General features: G+C 35.2%; 1 protein-coding gene across 35 annotated transcripts in view; it reads right to left on the bottom strand.

Moving 5' to 3' along the window:
- LOC125753068 (protein SREK1IP1-like) overlaps positions 1 to 20,780 on the bottom strand; it is a 187,002-nt gene that overhangs the window by 104,164 nt on the left and 62,058 nt on the right. For 20 of the 35 annotated variants that reach the window (XR_007404003.1, XR_007404002.1, XR_007404001.1 and 17 more), the window contains one exon: positions 16,385 to 16,459. Coding sequence is in view for 8 of the 35 variants with exons in the window: in XM_049097402.1 (XP_048953359.1) it covers positions 16,385 to 16,459 (75 nt within the window). In the remaining 27 variants the exon portion in view is untranslated. Of the gene's footprint in view, positions 1 to 12,287; positions 12,360 to 16,384; positions 16,460 to 19,579; positions 19,700 to 20,277; positions 20,433 to 20,780 lie in introns of those variants that run through there. The other 15 variants (XR_007403995.1, XR_007403992.1, XR_007403991.1 and 12 more) reach the window with 4 other exon arrangements.

Below are 20,780 nucleotides of genomic sequence, written 5' to 3' on the forward strand. Positions count from 1 at the left end.
TAAAATATACCATTGGTTCATTTATGATTACACTGAGTTTAATCTGCTTTCCATAAATGTCGATAGTCATCACAAAGCTAACCTAAGTGCATTGCACATGAGAACTTGTTCATATAGGCATTAATATCTATTCATTCTCCCCTAATTATTTCCTCCCTTTGGCTCTCAGTGAACCTTACACATTTCACTTCACCACTGTGATCTGATTTTAAAACACAGTAAAACTAAACCTCTCTTTTTCCTTCTCCCTTAAAACTGTTTTGTTTGTTTTAGTTTAAGCAGGGTAAAAAAAAAAAAAATTCATGTTAATTTGCATTGAGTTTACTGTCAAATGAAACCCCTAACAGAAGTACAAACCTGTGGAATGGAATGGGGCATTAACCATCATCTCATTTAGCTATCCCTTTATGCTTGAATCTCCCCTGCAAAATACCCCCTTGAAGTGGCTGTCCCCTGCCTACATTTGAACAGTTCTAGTGATAGGGTACATATTACTTCTCAGGAGAGTTTTTTTGATGTTCAAATAACTCTAGCCAGAAGCTCTTCCTTATTTGGTGCTGAAATCCATATCCCTGTAGTATACAAAAATTGGTCCTACTTTGCATTCTTGGGGCCATATAGCCTCATGGTAATACTTCACATATTTACAAGCAGCTGTCTAGTTCTCTTTAAATCTTTCCTACTCCAAATGAAATGTTCCTTATTTCCCTCAACTGTTCTTACATAATAAGGTTTAGAGTCTCCCTTAACTCTCTTGATTATCTAATTTCTGTTTTCTGAAACAAACTCAATTTGTTTATATCTCATTTCAACTACTATATAAAGAATAAAAAGTGTTTCTTCAGATGTATCTGGCTACTGCCAAATATTTTACTTAATATAGGGTAGTAATAAATTCCAAGGTCACAATTTTCTTTTTGATGACTACTGCTTTCTAAAGATTCATGTGAAACTTGCTAATAGCTAAATCTCCTACCTCTTTTTCTAGATGTGCTCCTGCTGCATCTTTTCCATGCTAAATCTCTGCCATTAGGACTTCAGAACCAAGTATGAACATTTATCAATTCACCTTAAATTTTCCTGTCTTAAATTTGATCCTGGGGGTTTACTTGTCATGTTTTTGGGAAGAGAGATGCTGATTTGGTCCTCCATATATTTATTATTTCTTCCACTTCATTCTGTCAGCAGTAGTATAAATATATCTTTGATTTATTTATTAAGTCATTGCCTTTAAAGAATACAAAGAACAAAATGGGGCTAAGGGTAAAGTTCTACTGTACATACCTAGAGACTTCTCTTTAGTGTATAATTCCATTCATCAGTCATATGGACCTTTATTTTATTTTTTAGATTTTATTTATTTATTTGAGAGAGACAGACAGGGAGAGAGAGAGCATGAGCAGTGGGAGGGGCAGAGAGAAAGGGAGAAGCAGACTCCTCACTGAGCATGGAGCCCTATGTGGGACTCGATCCCAGGACCCCCAAGTTCATGACCTGAGCTAAAGGCAGATGCTTAACCAACTGAGCCACCCAGGTGCCCCATGGACCTTTCTTCAAATAAAATATAGTGTGGAAGCACAACAATTAAACCAGAGCTTATCATATTGAAGAGCTATGCATATAAATGCACACATACACACACTTCTAATTTCTTGTCTTTTCTGGGTCAGTGACATTCTCCCAAGTACCTCCATGAGATCTTTAGGGAATTCCAGAACATAGTTCGAATCACAACAATAACTACATTTTGGAAATTATTCTCATATAAGTAATGATTCCATCTGTATTATCTGGAATAGGAGATTATCATGAGATACTAATAAATGTTTAATAAGAATTAAGTTACATGATATATTCTTTCTCAAATTAGTCTTTAGATAAATTTTAATGAAATTCCCAGTGGAATTTTATTTTTAAGTGGATAAAATAATTTTAAAGTTCATGTGAAAAATTAAAATTCACAAACTTATAGAAAAATTAGAAAACAAATAATCATAAAGCTATAAAATTATAACAGTAAGGGTAACAGTCAATATCCAAATTAATATAATTATTTATGTATACATATTTAATGTCCATAATAATGACTGGAAATCCATGTTAAAAAATGCCTTAGCTGTATCTTTTATTTTATTTATTTATTCATGAGACACACAGAGAGAGAGAGAGGCAGAGACATAGGCAGAGGGAGAAGCAGGCTCCCTGTGGAGAGCCTGATGCGGGACTCAATCCCAGGACCCCAGGATCATTACCTGAGCCAAAGACAGACATTCAACCACTGAGCCACCTCCATGCCCTCTTAGTTATTTCACCAAAATAAATTCCAGATAGAATAAACATTTTTAGGGGAGGAGTTAAGATGCATAGTAGTAGGGGGACCCTATGTTTGTCTCATCCCTCAAATACAACTAGAGAATTATCAAATCATTCTGAACATCTGAGAAATCAACTAGAGATCTTAGAAAAAAAATGCAGCAAGTCAACAAGTAGAAATGTTTAGAAGGTAGGAGGTGTGGAGATGAATCTAGTGTAATATATATAGCTCAGGATACTGCAGAGGGGAAGGAGTTCAAATAACGAGGCTATAGTAAAGTATCATAAGCAAAGGAACACAAAATAAGAACTTTTAGAAGTCTGCTAGTGAGGATGATGCCTGGCTTAAAGGTGATCATGTAGTAAATGAAGCAGAATCACAGGTGTGATAGTGTGGTCTCAGGATCCCCAGGACCACAAGAATGGGGGTGCCTGAGTGCAGTAGGGTTCCCAAGCATCAGAATGGGGAGGCCTGTGGAGAACGGGGGGTCTAGGTACCGGCTTTCTGCTCTGCATTGCCATATACTGCGAACTGCTGCTCGGTTGTGCAATTGCTTTCCTGGGAGGCACCCAGCAAAAGGCAGAAGCATGGCAAGACCACCTTCCCTCTCCTGGGAGAAATAGTGCAGGTCTGCACCACAAGAGTCCGTAAAACTTGGAGTCTTGATAACTCAGTCACATACCTGAGATAAAAATGCTTGGTCACAGAGTTCTGATGGAAACCAGGGAGACAAAAGTGTTTGATTGCTTTTCTGTGAAGGCTCACTGAGGAGTAGGGAGTCCAAACTTTCAGCTTCTGGATTAAAAAAACAGCTACAGCCATATTCCTCTGGCCCGTCAGTGCTGAAAGCCTTCAGGGAGCAAAACACTGCCACCTAATAGAGTCCAGAGCTCTTTCTTTTTTTTTTTTTTTTTTTTAAGATTTTATTTATTTATTAATGAGAGATAGAGAGAGAGAGAGGGGGGGGGTGGCAGAGACACAGGCAGAGGGAGAAGCAGGCTCCATGCAGGGAGCCCCACATGGGACTCGATCCCGGGTCTCCAGGATCAGGCCCTGGGCTGAAGGCAGTGCTAAACCACTGAGCTACCTGGGCTGCCCGAGTCCAGAGCTCTTATACTGAGCTTTGCCTCTGCACACTGGAGGCCCATTTCCACTAGGGCAAATCCACCTGAGAATCAGTGCAACAGGCTCCTCCCCCAGAAGATTAGCACAAAAAACTCAGTCTGACCAAGTTTACTGATTATAAAGGACTGCTAAGCTTCAGCTCTGGGAGAAACAGAATATAGCATTCTATGCATTTTTATTCTTTATTTTCTTAGTATTATTTTTTCAATTCTTAAGTTTTATTTTTATATATGCTTTGTATATATGTTATTTTTGTTTCCTTTAATTGTATTTTATTATATATGTACTCATTGTTAAATATATATATATATATATATATATATATATATATATACACTTATTTTGGGATCTAGTTTCTTTTAACAAGCACATCAAAACACACCCAGGTTCTAAGTTTTTCATTTTATTTTGTTTTGTTTCTGTGGGTGTTCTTGTTGTTGTTTTTGTCTCTTTCTCTTTCTTTCTTCTTTTCTTTAATGGACAAAATGACAGGCCTGAGAAATTCACCCCAGAAGAAAAAACAGGGGGTAGTACTTACTGCCAGGGATTTAATCAATATGGATATAAGTAAGATGTGTGAACTACAATTTAAAACAGCAATTATAGAGATACTAGCTGGGTTTGAAAAAAGCATGGAAGAGACTAGAGAATCCCTTCCTATAGAGATAAAACAACTAAAATCTAGTCAGGCTGAAATTAAAAATACTGTTACTGAGATACAGTCCCAAGTAGAAGCCATAAAGCAAGGATAAATGAAGCAGGAGTGTGAATCAATGATATAGATGATGAAATGATGGAAAATAAGGAAGCTGAAAAGAAGAGGGGGAAAAACTATTAAATCTCGAATCTTAGAGTACTCAGCAATTCCATGAAGTAAAATAATATCTGTATTGTAGGCATCCCAGAAATAAGGAGCAAGAAAGAGGGGCAGAAGTTTTATTTAAATAAATTATAGCTGAGAACTTCCCTAATCTTGGAAAGGAAACAGACATTCAAGTCTAGGGGGCACAGGGAACCCCTCTCAAAATAAAAAAAAAAAAGTAGGTAAACACTTCGATGTATTATAGTGAAGCTTGCAAATTGCAAAGATCGAGAGAAAATTCTAAAAGCAACTTGGGACAAGAGGTCCTTAACTTACAAGGGTAGACACATAAAGCTGGCAGCAGACCTGTCTATAGAGACCTGGTAGGCTGGAAAGGACTGGCATGATATATTTAACATGCTAAATGGGAAAAACATGCAGCCAAGAATGACAGCAAGTATGTCATTAAGAATAGAAAGAGAGTTAAAGATTTTCCAAGACAAACAACAACTAAAGGAATTTGTGAACATTAAACCAGCCCTGCAAGAAATATTAAAGGGGATCCTTTGAGTGGAGAGAGAGCCTAAAAGTGACAAAAACCAGAAAGGAACAGAGATAATCTACAGTAACAGTGACTTTACAGGTAATACAATGACACTAATCTTTCAATAGGTACTCTAAATGTAAATGGACTAAATGCTACAATCAAAAGGCATAGGGCATCAAAATGGATTAAAAACAATATCCATGGATATGCTGCTTGCAAGAGACTCATTTTAGACCCCAAAGATACCTCCAGGTTGAAAGTGAGTGAGTGGAGAACTATTTAGCATGTTAATGGACATCAAAAGAAAGCTAGAGTAGCCATTCTTATATAAGACAAACTAGATTTTAAAACAAAGACAAGGGATCCCTGGGTGGCGCAGCAGTTTGGCACCTGCCTTTGGCCCAGGGCGTGATCCTGGAGACCCGGGATTGAATCCCACATCGGGCTTCTGGTGCATGGAGCCTGCTTCTCCCTCTGCCTGTGTCTCTGCCTCTTTCTCTCTCTCTCTGTGACTATCATAAATAAATAAAAATTAAAAAAATATTAAAAAAATAAAACAAAGACAATAAGAGATGAAGACTACAAAATAATAAGACATAAAAAGCAAAAAACAAAAAATAAAATAATAAGACATGAAGAAGGACACTGTATGATAATAAAAGGGTCTACCTATCCAACAAGGAGATCTAACAATTGTAAATATTTACAACCTTAACTCAGGAGCATCCAAATATATAAACCAATTGATAATAAAATTAAAGAAACTCGTTGATAATATTACAATAATAGTAGGGGATTTTAACACCCCACTCAGAGCAATGGAAAGATAATCTAAGCAGAAGATCAAAAAGGAAACAAGGGCTTTGAATGACACATTGGACCAGATGGACTTAACATATATTCAGAGCATTTCATCCTAAAGCAGCAGAATACACATTCTTTTTGAGTGCACATGGAACATTCTCCAGAATAGATCACATACTGGGCCACAAATTGGGTTTCAACCAGCACAAAAAGACTGAGATCATACCATACATATTTTCAGACTACAACACTATGAAACTTGTAATCAAATCACAAGAAAAAATTTTAAAGTACCACAAATATATGAAGGTTAAGGAACGTCCTACTAAAGAATGAATTGATCAAACAGAAAAAAATAAGGATTATAAAAAAATACAAGGGAGCTAACGAAAATGAAAACACAACAGTTCAAAACCTTAGGAATATAGCAAAGGTGGTCCTAATAGGGAAGTATATAGCAATACAGGCCTTCATCAGGAAGCAAGAAATGTCATATATACAACCTAACCTTACACCTGAGTAAGCTCGAAAAAGAACAGCAAATAAATCCTAAACAAAGCAGGAGAAGGAAAATAATAATGATCAGAGCAGAAATCAATGATATAGAAATTTAAGAAAAAAAAAAAAAACAAAAACAGTGGAACACATCAACAAAACTAGAAGCTAATTCTTTGAAAGAATGAATAAGATCAATAAACTCCTAGCCAGACTTATCAAAAAGAAAAAAGATCCAGATATATCAAATCATGGATGAAAAGAGGAGACAAAACACAACCAACACTGCCGAAATACAATTATAAGGGAATAGCATGAGCAATAATATGCCAACAAATTAGGCAATTGAGAAGAAATGGATGCATTCCTAGAAACATACACTACCAAAACTGAAACAGAAAGAAACAGAAAACCTGAAGAGACACATTATCAGCAAAGACATTGAACCAGTAATCAAAAATCTCCCAAAAAACAAGAGTGGAATTCTACCAAACAAATTAATATCTATTCTGAAACAGATCCAAAAGTAGACATGGAGGGAAGACCCCAACTCATTCTATGAGGCTAACATTACCTTGATCCTAAAAGTAGACAAACACCCTACTAAAAAGAAGATTACAAACCAGTATTCCTGATGAACAGAGATGTAAAAATTCTAAGATACTCACTAATAGGATCCAACAGTAAATTAAAAGAATTAGTCACTATGACTAAGTGGGATTTATTCCTGGGCTGCAAAGTTGGTTCAAATCCACAAAACAATCAATGTGATACACCACATTAATAAGAAAAAGGACAAGAACCATATGATCCCCTCAATAGATGCAGAAGAAGCATTTGACAAAATGCAGCATCCTTTCTTGATAAAAACCTTCTGCCACGTAGGGATAGATGGAACATACCACAAAATCATAAAATCCATATATAAAATACCCACAGTGAATATCATCCTCAATGGGGAAAAACTGAGACTTTTACCCCCAAGGTCAGGAACATGACAGGGATGTCCTGTCTCATCACTATTGTTCAATATGGTTACGGGAAGTCCTAGCCTCAGCAATCAGGCAACAAAAAGCACTAAACGACATCCATATCAGCAAAAGAAGTCAAACTCCCACTCTTCGTAGATGATATGATTCTCTATGTAGAAAATCCAAAAGATTCCATCGTAAAATTGCTAGAACTGATACAGAAATTCAGCAAAGTTACAGGATATAATATCAATGAACAGAAGTCAGTCTCATTTCTATACACTGAGTCAGAAGAAAGAGAAATCCAAGAATTGATCCCATTTACAATTGCACCAAAAAACACAAGATACCTAGGAATAAACCTAACCAAAGAGGTAAAGATTCTATACTCTAAAAACTATAGGACACTTGTGAAAGAGATTGAGGAAGACACAAAAAAAATTGAAAAACATTCCATGTTCATGGATTGGAATAACAAATATTGTTAAAATGTCTAAGCTATCCAAAGCAATCTATACATTTTATGCAATGTGTATAAAATATCATCAACATTTTCCCAGAGCTGGAACAAATAAGCCTAAAATTTGTATGGAACCAACAACAACAAAAACAACAACAACAACAACAAAAATTTTGTATGGAACCAGGAAAGACCCCAAATAGTCAAAGGAATGTTGAAAAAGAAAACTAAAGCTGGCAGCATTACAATTCCAAACTTTAAGCTGTATCACAAAGCTGTAATCATCAAGATGGTAGTGGCACAAAAACAGACACATAGATCAATAGAACAGAGCAGAGAACCCCAAAATGGAACCTCAACTCTATGGTCAATTAATTTTTGACAAAGTCAGAAAGAATATTCAATGGAAAAAATGACAATCTCTTCAACAAATGGTGTTGGGAAAACTGAACAGCCATATGAAAAAGAATGAAACTGCACCATGTTCTTACACTATACACAAAAATAAACTCAAAATGGATGAAAGACTTAAAGGTGAGGCAGGAATCCACAAAAATCCTAGAGAATGAAAAAACAAAAACAAAAGAAAAAAAAAAGAAAAAAAATCCTAGAGAATGCGGGCAGCAATCTCTTTGATCTAGATTGTGGCAACTTCTTGCTAGACACATCTCCAAAGGCAAGGGAAACAAAAGCAAAAATGAATTATTGGGACTTCATCAGGATAAAAAGCTTTTGCACAGCAAAAGAAATGATCAAGAAAACTAAAAGGCAACCTACGGAATGGGAGAAGGTATTCATTCACAAGTGACATCGGATAAAGGTCTAGTATCCAAAATCAACATCAGTTCAATCTGAACTTACCAAACTCAACGCCGAAGAAAACAAAAAAAGTCCAGTGAAGATATGGGCAGAAGACATAAAAAGACATTTCTCCAAAGAGGATATACAAATGGCCAAAGACTCATGAAAAAATGCTCAACATCACTCAGCATCAGGGAAACACAGATCAAAACCACAATGAGATACCATCTCACACTTGTCAGAATTGGGGTTCCTGAGTGGATCAGTGGTTGAGCATCTGCCTTTGGTTCGGGTCATGATCCCACAGTCCTGGGATCAAGTCCCACATTGAGCTCCCCACAGGGAGCCTGCTTCTCCCTCTGCCTATGTCTCTGCCTCTCTCTGTGTCTCTCATGAATAAATAAACAAAATCTTTTTTTATTTAATTGCCAAAATTAACAACTAGGGAAACAGCAGATGTTGGTGAGGGTGTGGATAAAGGGGAATCCTGTTCCACTGCTGGTAGGAATGTGAACTGGTGCCACCACTCTGGAAAACAGTATGGAGGCTCCTTAGAAAGTTAAAAATAGAAATACCCTAATAACCTAGCAATTACACTACTAGGCATTTATCCAAAAATAGTGATTCGAAGGGGCTTAAGCACTCCAATATTATAGCAGCAATGTCCACAATAGTCAAACAATAGCACAGATGCCCATCGACAGATAAATGGATAAAGAAGATGTGGTATATATATTCAATGGAGTATTACTCAGCCATACAAAAGAATGAAATGTTGCCATTAGCAGCAACATGGATGGAAGTAGAAGATAGTATGCTAAGTGAAGTAAAACAGAGAAAGACAAACACCATACAATTTCACTCCAATGTGAAATTTAAGAAACAAAACAGATGACTATGGGGGAAAGGAAGGCAAAATAAAATGAGATGAAAACAGAGAGGGAGGCAAACCATAAGAGACTCTTAACTATAGGAAGCAAACTGAAAGTTGCTGGAGGGGAGGGTCGGGGGGATGGGATATATTGGGTGATGGGCATTAAGGAAGGCACTTGATCTGATGAGCACTGGGTGTTATATGCAACTGATGAATCACTAAATTCTACACACAAAACTAATAATACATTATGTTAACTAAATTGAATTTAAATATTTTTTAAAGTCAATATAGAAATCTAAAAAAAAATAAAAGGTTTTTATGTAGAAATAATTCACAATTGCTAGGATGAAATGTAAGTGACTCTTCATCTAATACCTTTAATGCATTAATCCAATGGCAGTAACCATAAATTCTGTGACTAATTTAAAAGTTATATGTGAAATAATAGAACATAATTAAAAATTGAATTGCATATTAGAAATGACATAAATAGCTTTACAAAACAAAATAATTTCCTAAGCTACATAAGAAAATTAATATAAAACATGGATAGGCAATTCATAAAAGAGGAACTATAAATGAGCAATAAACCTGAGAGTTATCAATCTCTCTGCAATTAAACTGACAAGATTCTCCATAATTTATGTTGCCAAATCTTTAGAAGACTGTTAATACCATATAAATGTGTCAGAAAATGGGTACTTTTTTTCTCTCTACGTGAAAGCAATAGATTATCTTTTGGGTGAGGCCAATTTGAAAACAAATTGGTGTCAATTTTGCTGTAGCCATACAATGAATAATAAAAGTGATTTTAAAAGATAATATAGGTGCATAATTATAATAATTTTAATAATTTATGCAAAATTATAGAAACAAGCCAGGAAAAGAGTAGATTACATCCCATTTCAGTTAAAAGTACATGTAAAAACAAATATATGTCTACTTTTTCCTGTTTAGAAAAATTAGCCCTAGGCTTTGCCTTCTGTATTTCAATCTTCACTTATACTCAAAAATGTATAACAATTTCTTAAAAATTTGCAGTTATAAATAAGAATCTTTTTTAGTACTTAGGTATGCAAGTACTTGAGGAAGTTAAAAGCTAATACTATATTGAGTTCAATATAATATTTTACAAAACACTTAAATTATTAAAAATATGCATGAGGTATTATTAATACTGTTGAAGTCTGGTAGGTAATGGCAAACCATAAATACTGAAAAATTCTAACCTCCCTAGTCCAACTACTTCAATAACACGGAGAACCACACATCATTATTTTTCCTAATTTCACATATAAATAATTACTACTAATCATGAAATGTTTACTATGTACCACACACTCTACCATTGAAAAAAATAACTTGTTGCCTTACTTTTATTATAAACTCTACATACATTACCTCATTTCAATTCTTCATAATAACTGGATTATATGGATAATCCAGTTATGTGGATTTTATTATCATCATTTTATAATTCAAAGAAAGAAGCTGAGCGATTAAATGATTTTCTAAAGATTTATCATACAAATATATAAAGGACAGAACCAAGATTCAAAGTCCAGTGTGTCCTTCTTTCGAGCTTGGGGCTCATTTTAACATGCCATGTTGCACTGCAGGAATTACTTTACCTAAGTCAGTTACAAAGAAAGGAATGTAATAGTAGGACCATTTATAATACAAATAAAATAACATGAGCTCTCTATTCTTTAAAAAAGGGAAAAGTTTGAAGGGAAAATATTTACACCATTTCTATCCATGAAATAAAGATCTGTTGAAACTGAGAACCAAAAACGGACTAGAGTTTCTGTCTTGGACAAAAAAAGGAGGTTGAATGGGAAGAGGGATATCTGGATCTTGTTATCTCATAAAAGAAAGCAAACTAATTCATTCAATCCATGTGAGCAGTAACCTGCTTTAAGAAGCACTGGACTGGGAATGAACTGTGTTCTACTTGTCTTTCTTCCTATTTGTGACACCCCAAGCAAATACCTGGACTTTGCACACAAGGTTTAAGTTGCAAAATGAACATGGTGCATTAATCTTCAATTAGCATTCTTATCTGATGTTTCAATCACATTCTGATCCAAGAGGAAAATGAGACACCTTAAACACCTTAAAATAGTTTTATCTATTATGGGTTCATTAGGTAAAAAGATATTAGTAGTCTTTTGTAGAACTTCAACAACTATTTTGTCAAAAACTATAGGATAATGTAAGGACTGTGAGCTTTAGCATATGAAAAATCCATTTAAATTCAACTTCACTATTCTTTATGTGGGCAATTCTATTCCCTAAACTGTAAACCACATGAAAACAAAGACATGAGTACACTCTTTACTACTGATTACCAAGAACTTTTGCAGGGCTTATATATAGTACAGTGCTCAATATAAGGAAAAACTGATTAATAAATTAATTTAACTCTTTATTTTTTTATTTTTAATTTTTTTAATTTTTTTATTTATTTACTTATGATAGTCACAGAGAGAGAGAGAGAGAGAGAGAGAGGCAGAGACACAGGCAGAGGGAGAAGCAGGCTCCATGCATTGGGAGCCTGATATGGGATTCGATCCCGGGTCTCCAGGATCGCGCCCTGGGCCAAAGGCAGGCGCCAAACCGCTGCGCCACCCAGGGATCCCAATTTAACTCTTTAAATCTAAATGTAGCTAGCAATACCTACATCACAGGGTTGTTGCAAGAATGACTTAGATAATAGATGTAAAGGAAGGGCTCAATAAAGTTTTTCCCAATTCTAACTAAAGAAATAGATACTATCTATGTCATGATTATGCCACTCATTGCATTATCCAGAAGTCTCAGCTAAACCTAACAAAAAGGATGCTGAAAAAGATAATGAGAACACTCTACACCTAACATATTATATAAATGTGTGGTCTCTGAATTATTGATATATTTCTCTTCTTTCATTTCTCAACATCAGGATTATGGAACCATGAACAAACATACCTTGGATTGCTAAACAGCACTGCTTATTTCTGAGGATGTGCCCTCAATTTCGAAACTTAACTAGAGTCCAACTTTTATGTTTTCTACATTTCATTTGGATGATAACTGTGAGTACACTCACCTACTGTGTCTTTGCATTCTTCTCAATTGAGACTTTTCTCTGATCGCAAATTGCTTGCGGTTCTTTCTCTTCCTTAAAGAAACCAAAACAACACAACACAAAATCTAAAAAGCTACTGACAAAGGCTTGTCATTATTTTCTTTCTTCCTGAGAACCAGCATGTGAAAACTACAAAGAAAATCTCTTTACCCTCAACCTCAGGCAATTTAGTGTCAACCCTAGATAATTACATTCATAATTTCTCTCTTCTCTAATCTCAAAAGAATCCAAATAGGAGTTTTATGTCAATAGACACCCTACCAAAATAACATGCCCTTTTAATTTTTATGAATATCATGGTAGATACAAGTGTAATTGCAGCTTCTTCTCTATAACATAGAAATCAAATCGATTAAGAGATGTTGCTTGTACTGCTTTTTGTTCACTAGAAATGAGTATAGCATACTGATGTGATCTGTCATTAAATATATATGTGTATATATTATATATAATTTCATATATAGAGTAGTAGAGTGGAAGAGGACTTTAGCATCTAATTTTATAGATGTCTTGGATTGGGTTCTCCTGAAGAAACTCAGATGAGGATTTGCAGCAAGGAAGCACCCTCAGATGGGTAAGGAAATAGGAGAGGCAAGAAAGGGAAGAAGTCAAATATGGGTGCGATTTCAAGCAAAGTCTTTCCCTCAGACTAATCATGAAGGGGAACTCCGGAATGTAAATAACACCTCAGAGTTTATTCCAACCAGAAGATAAGAATTGTGCCCTCCCACCTCTGCACAAGGCAGTCTTTGGCTAAGGGCTGCTGCAGGGCCACCTAAATTCCCATGTGCTTTTCGCCCTACATTTTCTAGTAAAATGTGCCCTGTATTATAAAGAGTAGCAGAAGTACAAGTTATTAGGGAAGAAAGAACACAGATGTTGGGGAAGGAGCATACAGAAACAATACAAGGATCCCAGGGGATCTGACTGGAGCACCGACAGTGTTTGATACAAGGGATGAGGAAACTGGGTTGCAAGATAACTTATGTAAAATAGACAAGTCATAGAGTTAAACAGTGATAGAATCTCAGTCTCTTGAGACTGAGAAAATCCAGGACATGGTTGTGTTGATTTAAAGCAAATACCAGGATATGAACCACAGATAATCCCAACTAATTTAAATAAAGACAGATTTGTTAGTTTATGACTTGTCTTGCAATTTTCCCATATGGCAAGAGTAATTTAAAAATTATTGTTTTGGACCCTTCTGCTGCTAATGATATTTACAGTTCTAATTCATTTCCACTTTTAAGAACTCAGTTGAGCAGGCATTCATTCACACTTTGTTTTGAGAGACTTTTTTAAAAAATTCATTTTCTAGAGAAAACAATATAAATTACATGACAAATTAATTTGCTAATTCCACAAACAAAATTTAAAATTATAGATCCCTTCAAATTTTAACATAATAACATACTATTTTCCTAACATACACATTTGTGCTAGCTCATTTTTACTTAGTAGCCCCCAAATTTTTGCACATATTATGCCAGTCAAGAGTGTTATGAATGAAACTTCCTAAGTCTTTAGCATCTAGGAAAGGACTCTGTCTTTCACAGTTTTCATATTTGGACTTACATTAGATATTCTTCAATGAATATGTGCCCCATGTGCTTGTGGTTTACAACGTATAATAATGAAACTGGTTGTGATGCAATTATTGTTTCAACTTTCCTTAAAAATAGTTTTTATTATGAACTTTATTATTATCTTTTTTTTTTTTTAATTTAAGCCACCAGGAACAAAACTGGGAGAGAATTACAGAGGCATACTAAAAGATGCTTGAAAAGTTATTTCTTTTTTTTATGAGCAGATTTTCATTACTTGTCTACACAAAAGGAAAAAAAAAAGTAGATAGAAACCCTGATAAGTAACAAACTATTCCCATTCTCTTTGTTTATGAAGGAAAAGAAGTGAGAACTCCTCTGCTATGAGGACAGATATCATACAACAGGATGGTTCTCTCTTCACCAGGAGGGTGGAAGTTGGTTTGACAATTGCTAATATAATTTATTTTAATAGCCTAAAAGAACACAAGAAGTCTTCTCAAGTTTACATTGTTATGTTTTGCATGAGGTGTATGAAAGCAATTGAAATGAAATGTGAAAGATATAAAAGATTATGGTTAACACCTGGCACAGCACTTTTGCACAGTAGGCATTTAAAAGAGTGTATTGAAACTGCATATGTCTCCCTCTTAAAAATAGTATAAATGCAAAGTTAATTCTTGATAATATATAATAAATACTATATTTAGATTGTGTTTCCATGATGTTGTCCTTGATTTTTTTTTTCTGACTCTTATTTACCTTTGTGTTTTCCACTCCCTAAAACTTTCTGTCCAGCAATGGGCCTTAGAAACCCAAATCCTTATTAGTTATCTCTCATCTTTGCCAGCCCATGAAATGTATGAAGATACATACAAAGGACAAAAACTCCTAAGCAAACCTTGTCCACTTATCCCCACCTATTCATCATTATTTAATTTAACATGAGGTGACAGGTCAGGATTTTAGACACACACACACATTACGTGCAAACTCAAAACTCTTTTCTAAAACCATATAGAAATAATTATTTTACTCATAACCTTTGGAGATATTTCATACTACTGGTTTCCTGATTGGTACTGATAATGAATATTTGATATTTATGTATACAATGTAGGTAGTGCCTTTTTCTTTTTTTAAAGATTTTATTTATTTATTCATGAGAGACAGAAAGAGAGAGAGGCAGAGACACAGGCAGAGGGAGAAGCAGGCTCCAGGAAGGGAGCCGGACGTGGGACTCAATCCCGGGTCTCCAGGACCACGCCCTGGGCTGAAGCTGGTGCTAAACCACTTGGACCACCGGGGCTGCCCCAGGTAGTGCCTTTTAATGAAACAAAATACATTATTTACTTAATAAGTAAGGTATTATACAAGTGGAGAATTAATCTCTGGAACATTTTATTTAACCTAGTGGTGGGACACCAGATGGCAGTGTCATGGCACATATACTGTTGCTTGAAAAGTGGATTTGAGCACTATTTAGACTTAAATAAAATCTATAATAAATGCTTAAATCACTGTCTTTGTAATAGATGCTATGTAGAATCCTATTTTTAGAATTGAGGATTTCTACCTTTCTTATATCCTAAAAATACATTATTCTAGTTTTATGTAAGAAAGTAGTTTCTATGAAAGTTTATTCATACATTAGTTTCTTTTTAATGAGATATCTATTTGTGATAATTACATTTTTTGTATAAAAAAATCTAAGAGTGTCCCCTAGGTGGAAATAAACAAAAAAAAAAAATATTTTGAGATGATTAGGTAGCTTGAACACCATTTCTAAAGCAAACAAGTAACAAAGAACCAAGCTTGAAATACATTCACACCAGCTCATGTAAGTGCATCTATTTGAAATATTGTATTTATGTATGGATCAGAACTACTGGGGCTGCATGTGGATACTGTACCATATTATTCCATCTATGCCAACATCAAAGAAAAATTGCACCCCACTTGAAGAAAAAGAGTCAGTAAAGGACTTAAGGATTTCCTTTTTTTTTTTTTTGAAATGTACTCTTAAGGAAGGAAGTGAATTAAGACAGAATAAAACCATAATAATAGAAGAAAAATGTGGGATCCCTGGGTGGCGCAGCGGTTTGGCGCCTGCCTTTGGCCCAGGGCGCGATCCTGGAGACCCGGGATCGAATCCCACGTCGGGCTCCCGGCGCATGGAGCCTGCTTCTCCCTCTGCCTGTGTCTCTGCCTCTCTCTCTCTCTCTGTGACTATCATAAATAAATAAAAATTAAAAAAAATATTAAAAAAAAATAGAAGAAAAATGTGATAATGAAGAGGTTAGGAGAGTAGCATGAACTGGAAAAAGATACTTTACTGAGTTGTGCTATAGTCATATAAAAAAATAAATGGAATATTTTGCTTCACTCATGACACTATCTGCGGAAACTCCCCCCAAATACACAGAAATTGCAATCCACTATTAAAAAAATAATTACAAGACCACAGTATTTCCATCTTTCTACTAAAATTATCATGCCTTGGGTACCTACCTGGCTGGCACAATAGGAAGAGGATGCGACTATTGATCTCAGTGACATGAGTAAGCCCCGTGTTGGGTGTAGAGACTACAAAAAACAAACAAATAAACAAAAACGACAAATAAATAAACTTTTAAAAATTATCATACTTTTTAGTCACAGATGATTCTAGATAAAACTGTCTCCATTTTCATAGACGAGTTGCTTTGTTTCTGTTTTAATATTATATTGCTTTAATTTCATATTTTATGGCTTAAAGCTCTTCAGCTAATAGATTATTTCCTGCAAATGCTCATTTTTTACTTAAATATATACAGGGATTCACAAAGCTTATGGCTTTTAGAAACAATTTTCATGTTACCTAAAAATCATTCCATGTTGTGATAATGATTGTAATTATCAGACAACCCCTAATAACAGGGAGTTCTTCTGCAGTTGCACTCATCTTGAAATTCTAAGTCCTTTCTAACAACTGCTAAAGCCTGTCATAGCACAGCTACTAACACTTGAATTCTTCTGCAAGTGTCTCCCAGAACAACTCCAACCTAATACTGTCAGTTAGCTATGGAGAGTTCACTTATTTCTTATGCTAATTAAGAAAGAATCCCAACAACTGCAGGAGCAGAAGATGTGGCCAAAATACCAGAATATGGGGACATTTAATCTCACATAATGAACTTAAAATGAACTTGGGAAGAATGTAAATTCCAGGAAGAAGAATCTATGAAAGTTTTCAGATCCATGGCATGCTGTGGAGTATACTTTTACTCTACAATGGAACTCCAGGAGCAGTGCCTGAGAACAGAAACAAATGAGAATTGAGTGAAGAAAAGAAAAAGAAAGAACCAACGTTTGTTTTCTCATCTGTCTCCCAGTTGTGAGTAACCTTAAACTCATTCTTCATGAAAAACCAAGGAAGGGAAGACACTAACATTTGTTTGAACAAATACTATATGCCAAGTAATGTACGTATGTATTCCCTATAGAGTGTCATCTTTATACAATTCTTCCAGATAGATAATATAAACAATTAGATGAAAAAATAAGTGAGTAATGGTAAATGCCAGAAGTAGAACTTATTTTAAGTCAGGGCTGATGCTATAAGGTCAAACTAACTGCCTCTCAGTGATGGAATAAGCTATTGATTGTTATGACCTACTGATTTTCAAAAGTTACAGAGTGAGGACTTGTGGCTTCCAAGCTGACAGATAAAAAACTTGAAAGTCATCACTCTCATCTGCACAATAAGAAAAAACCTGAACAAACCAGAAATCAACAACTCTTCTTAAATCCATTAAAAAATTGTGGTCTGAGGGCACACTGCTGCCACCCACACAGAAGAGACAGGCCAATGTAGAGCATCACAGCTTACTAGGAATACAAGCCCAGGAGTAGATTCCTGCAGCTGGAGCCGGTGTCAGTAGGAACATTTAAACTATAATTACATTGACTGGAGGATCAGTGTGGAGTAGCTTGAGAGTTAAAAACTGAGGGGGCTGTCTTGGGAGACTCCATGTATTTTGTAAATTTTACCTCCAAGAGCTCCACAAGATTCTCACTGTGAAGATAGGAGAAAAAAAAAAATCTCATTCTGCTTCTGGCAGGCATACAGTCTTGAAAAAAAAAAAAATACTATTTTTTAATATCCCCAGAGTCCTATGTTCTCTTTAATAAGGCCTGTCCTCAAGAAAAGGAAACATGATACCAAAAATTAACACTTAGATTTCACCAAAGTCTAACTTGCCCCAGAGGAAGGGAAGTATCCAACACCAGCCTTCCTGGCTCACCTATGGACAGCAGGGGACTGAGAAACATTTGTCAAGATCGCAGCCCAGTAATGTTCCTGACTAAAAGACAAAGATATAATCTTCTAACTACCTAACCTACACCTAACCACCTACGTCAACAGGGTTCCTATATAATAATAGGAAATTATAGCTGAAAAACTGCAATCTTCAGACCCTGTTTAACAAACAATCTCTAGGGAAATTCAAAAGCAACAGAAGACGAAAAAGCAAGAATACCAGAAGAAATGTTAGTTTCTGATATTACAGCTACAGCAGATAGTAAACACAGCCTAATTCCTAGCCAGATAAACATAAAAATGCCACACTAAAGGACTATTTTCCCCATTTCCTTTTACCTACTATATCATGTATGACTGTAAACAAAAAATTTCAAGTCATGCTAAAAGGTAAAAAATAGTCCAAAGAGATACTGCAAGCACTAGATTCAGATTCAGATATGACTGGAAATTATCGAATTTGGTAATTATCAAAATTATCAAATTATCAAAATTTTTTATAATTATGATTAAACTCTAAGGCCTCTCCTAGAAAATGTAGACAGCATGCAAGAACAGATGTGTAAATGTAAGCAGAGTGGTATATATAAACTCTGAGCAGAATCAAAAGGAAATCTTAGAAGTTAAAAACAATGTGATAGGACTGAGGAATGCTTTGGTGTGTTTATCAGTAGACTGGCAGGGCCATAGAAAGAAAAAGTGATCTTAAAGAGGTTAATAGAAAGTTTCCAAGTAGAAAAGCAAAGAGAAAAATGAATAGAAAAACAAACAAACCTGGAATATCCAAGAACTGTGGGACACTTAAAAATGGTGTACCATACATGAAAAGGATATACCAAAAGGAAGAGAAAGAGAGAAAGAAACATAAGAAATATTAAATACAAATGGCTGAGCATTTTCCAAAATGATGACAGAAAACCATATCTCCAGGATACTCTAAGAATTATGTATTGGATAAATATATTCTTAAAAAATTATACCTATACATATTATATTTAAACTTCAGAAAAATCAAATACAAAGAAAAGCCTTGAAAAGGAGACCGCTTTGGGAAGTAGGAGGAGGGAGGTACTTCACCTATAGAGGAACAAAAATAGTAGTCATATTAGACCTTTCTTCAGACACCATGTAAGCAAGAGAAGACTGGGGTAAGATATTTAAAGTTCTGAAAGAAGAAAAACAAGCTAGAATTATATATCCAGCAAAATTATCTTTCAGAAGTAGAGAAGAAATACTTTATCACACAAACAAATATGAAGGACATTTGTCACCAGAAGACTTGATCTGCAAGAAATGTTGAAAGTTTTTCCGAGAGAAGAAAAATTTTAAAGGTCAGAAAATGTGAGTTAGATCTACATTAAAAAAAAAAAAAAGGGATCCCTGGTGGCGCAGCGGTTTAGCACCTGCCTTTGGCCCAGGGCACAATCCTGGAGACCCGGGATCGAATCCCACGTTGGGCTCCCGGTGCATGGAGCCTGCTTCTCCCTCTGCCTATGTCTCTGCCTCTCTCTCTCTCTCTGTGACTGTCATAAATAAAATAAAAAATTAAAAAAAAAGGCTTTAGGAAAGTAATAAATGAAGATATAATAAAATATTTTTTCTTATTCCTAATTGAGCTAATGGAAAGCAGCAGTTTGTTTAAAATAATAACAGCAACAATGTTTTAGGTGATGATAGCTCAGGGATGAGAGAAATAAATGACAGCAGTGTAATAATGGGTGGGAGGGAAGAATTGGGACTATTCTGTAATAAATTGCCTACATTATCAGGGAAGCACTATAGTGCTACTGAAAGTGTCCATGAAGTATAAATGACTATTGCAAGTTCAGACAACCATTAAAAAATTAAAAGTCACAGAGCATGTGTAAGAGAATCTTCCTCTTCCTCTCTCTCTCAATATTGTCCAATTTGATTTTCTGTGTCCAGGTATAGTGCAAAGGTCTCCCAGGTTAGGTTTCAGCTCATTGGTGGGAAAGATATACTGCAATTTTCAATAATTCCAAGAGAATGGAACAAAAGCTGAACTCTGACATTCAAAAATGCAATGTGTTCTTTACTTCAGCTTAACCAAAGTGAACAAATAGGAACGTAACAAATATACCAGGGAACATGGCAGAGATCATCCATCATAAAGAGTGCTCAAAAATCTTCTACTTGGAACAGACTGTTTTGAAAAGTGAACACGCAACCCTAGAGGTTTTTGATCTTAGATGAAGCCTGTTGATCAATCAAAGGTTTGTGCCTGTCTGCCATTTTCTGTAATAATAACAAGACAAGCAGTGAGGTTAAAGCAATGGTTGCGCAGTAGATTAAGAAATCAGTATGTCATGACACAAAATATTTCCTTGTCTTTTTTATGCTCATTCTCTCATCAGTTAAGTCATATCTCCATGTAAAATTATGGAAAAAAATAATAAATGGGAGGTGTAAACTGTAAATTGTTTAAATAACCATTTCAGAAGAATGTGGCTACAACGTAGAGAAAAATAGCTACGCACTTAAAGGAAACATGCCATCAGTATTTGCTTCTCTTTCTAGCCAAGCCAAATATGAGTTGGACAGATTCACACATGTTACTCTATTGGTATTGAAATGAGTATTTCA

This window comes from Canis lupus, chromosome 19, assembly GCF_003254725.2.
Source record: "Canis lupus dingo isolate Sandy chromosome 19, ASM325472v2, whole genome shotgun sequence".
Taxonomy (NCBI): Eukaryota; Metazoa; Chordata; class Mammalia; order Carnivora; family Canidae; genus Canis; species Canis lupus.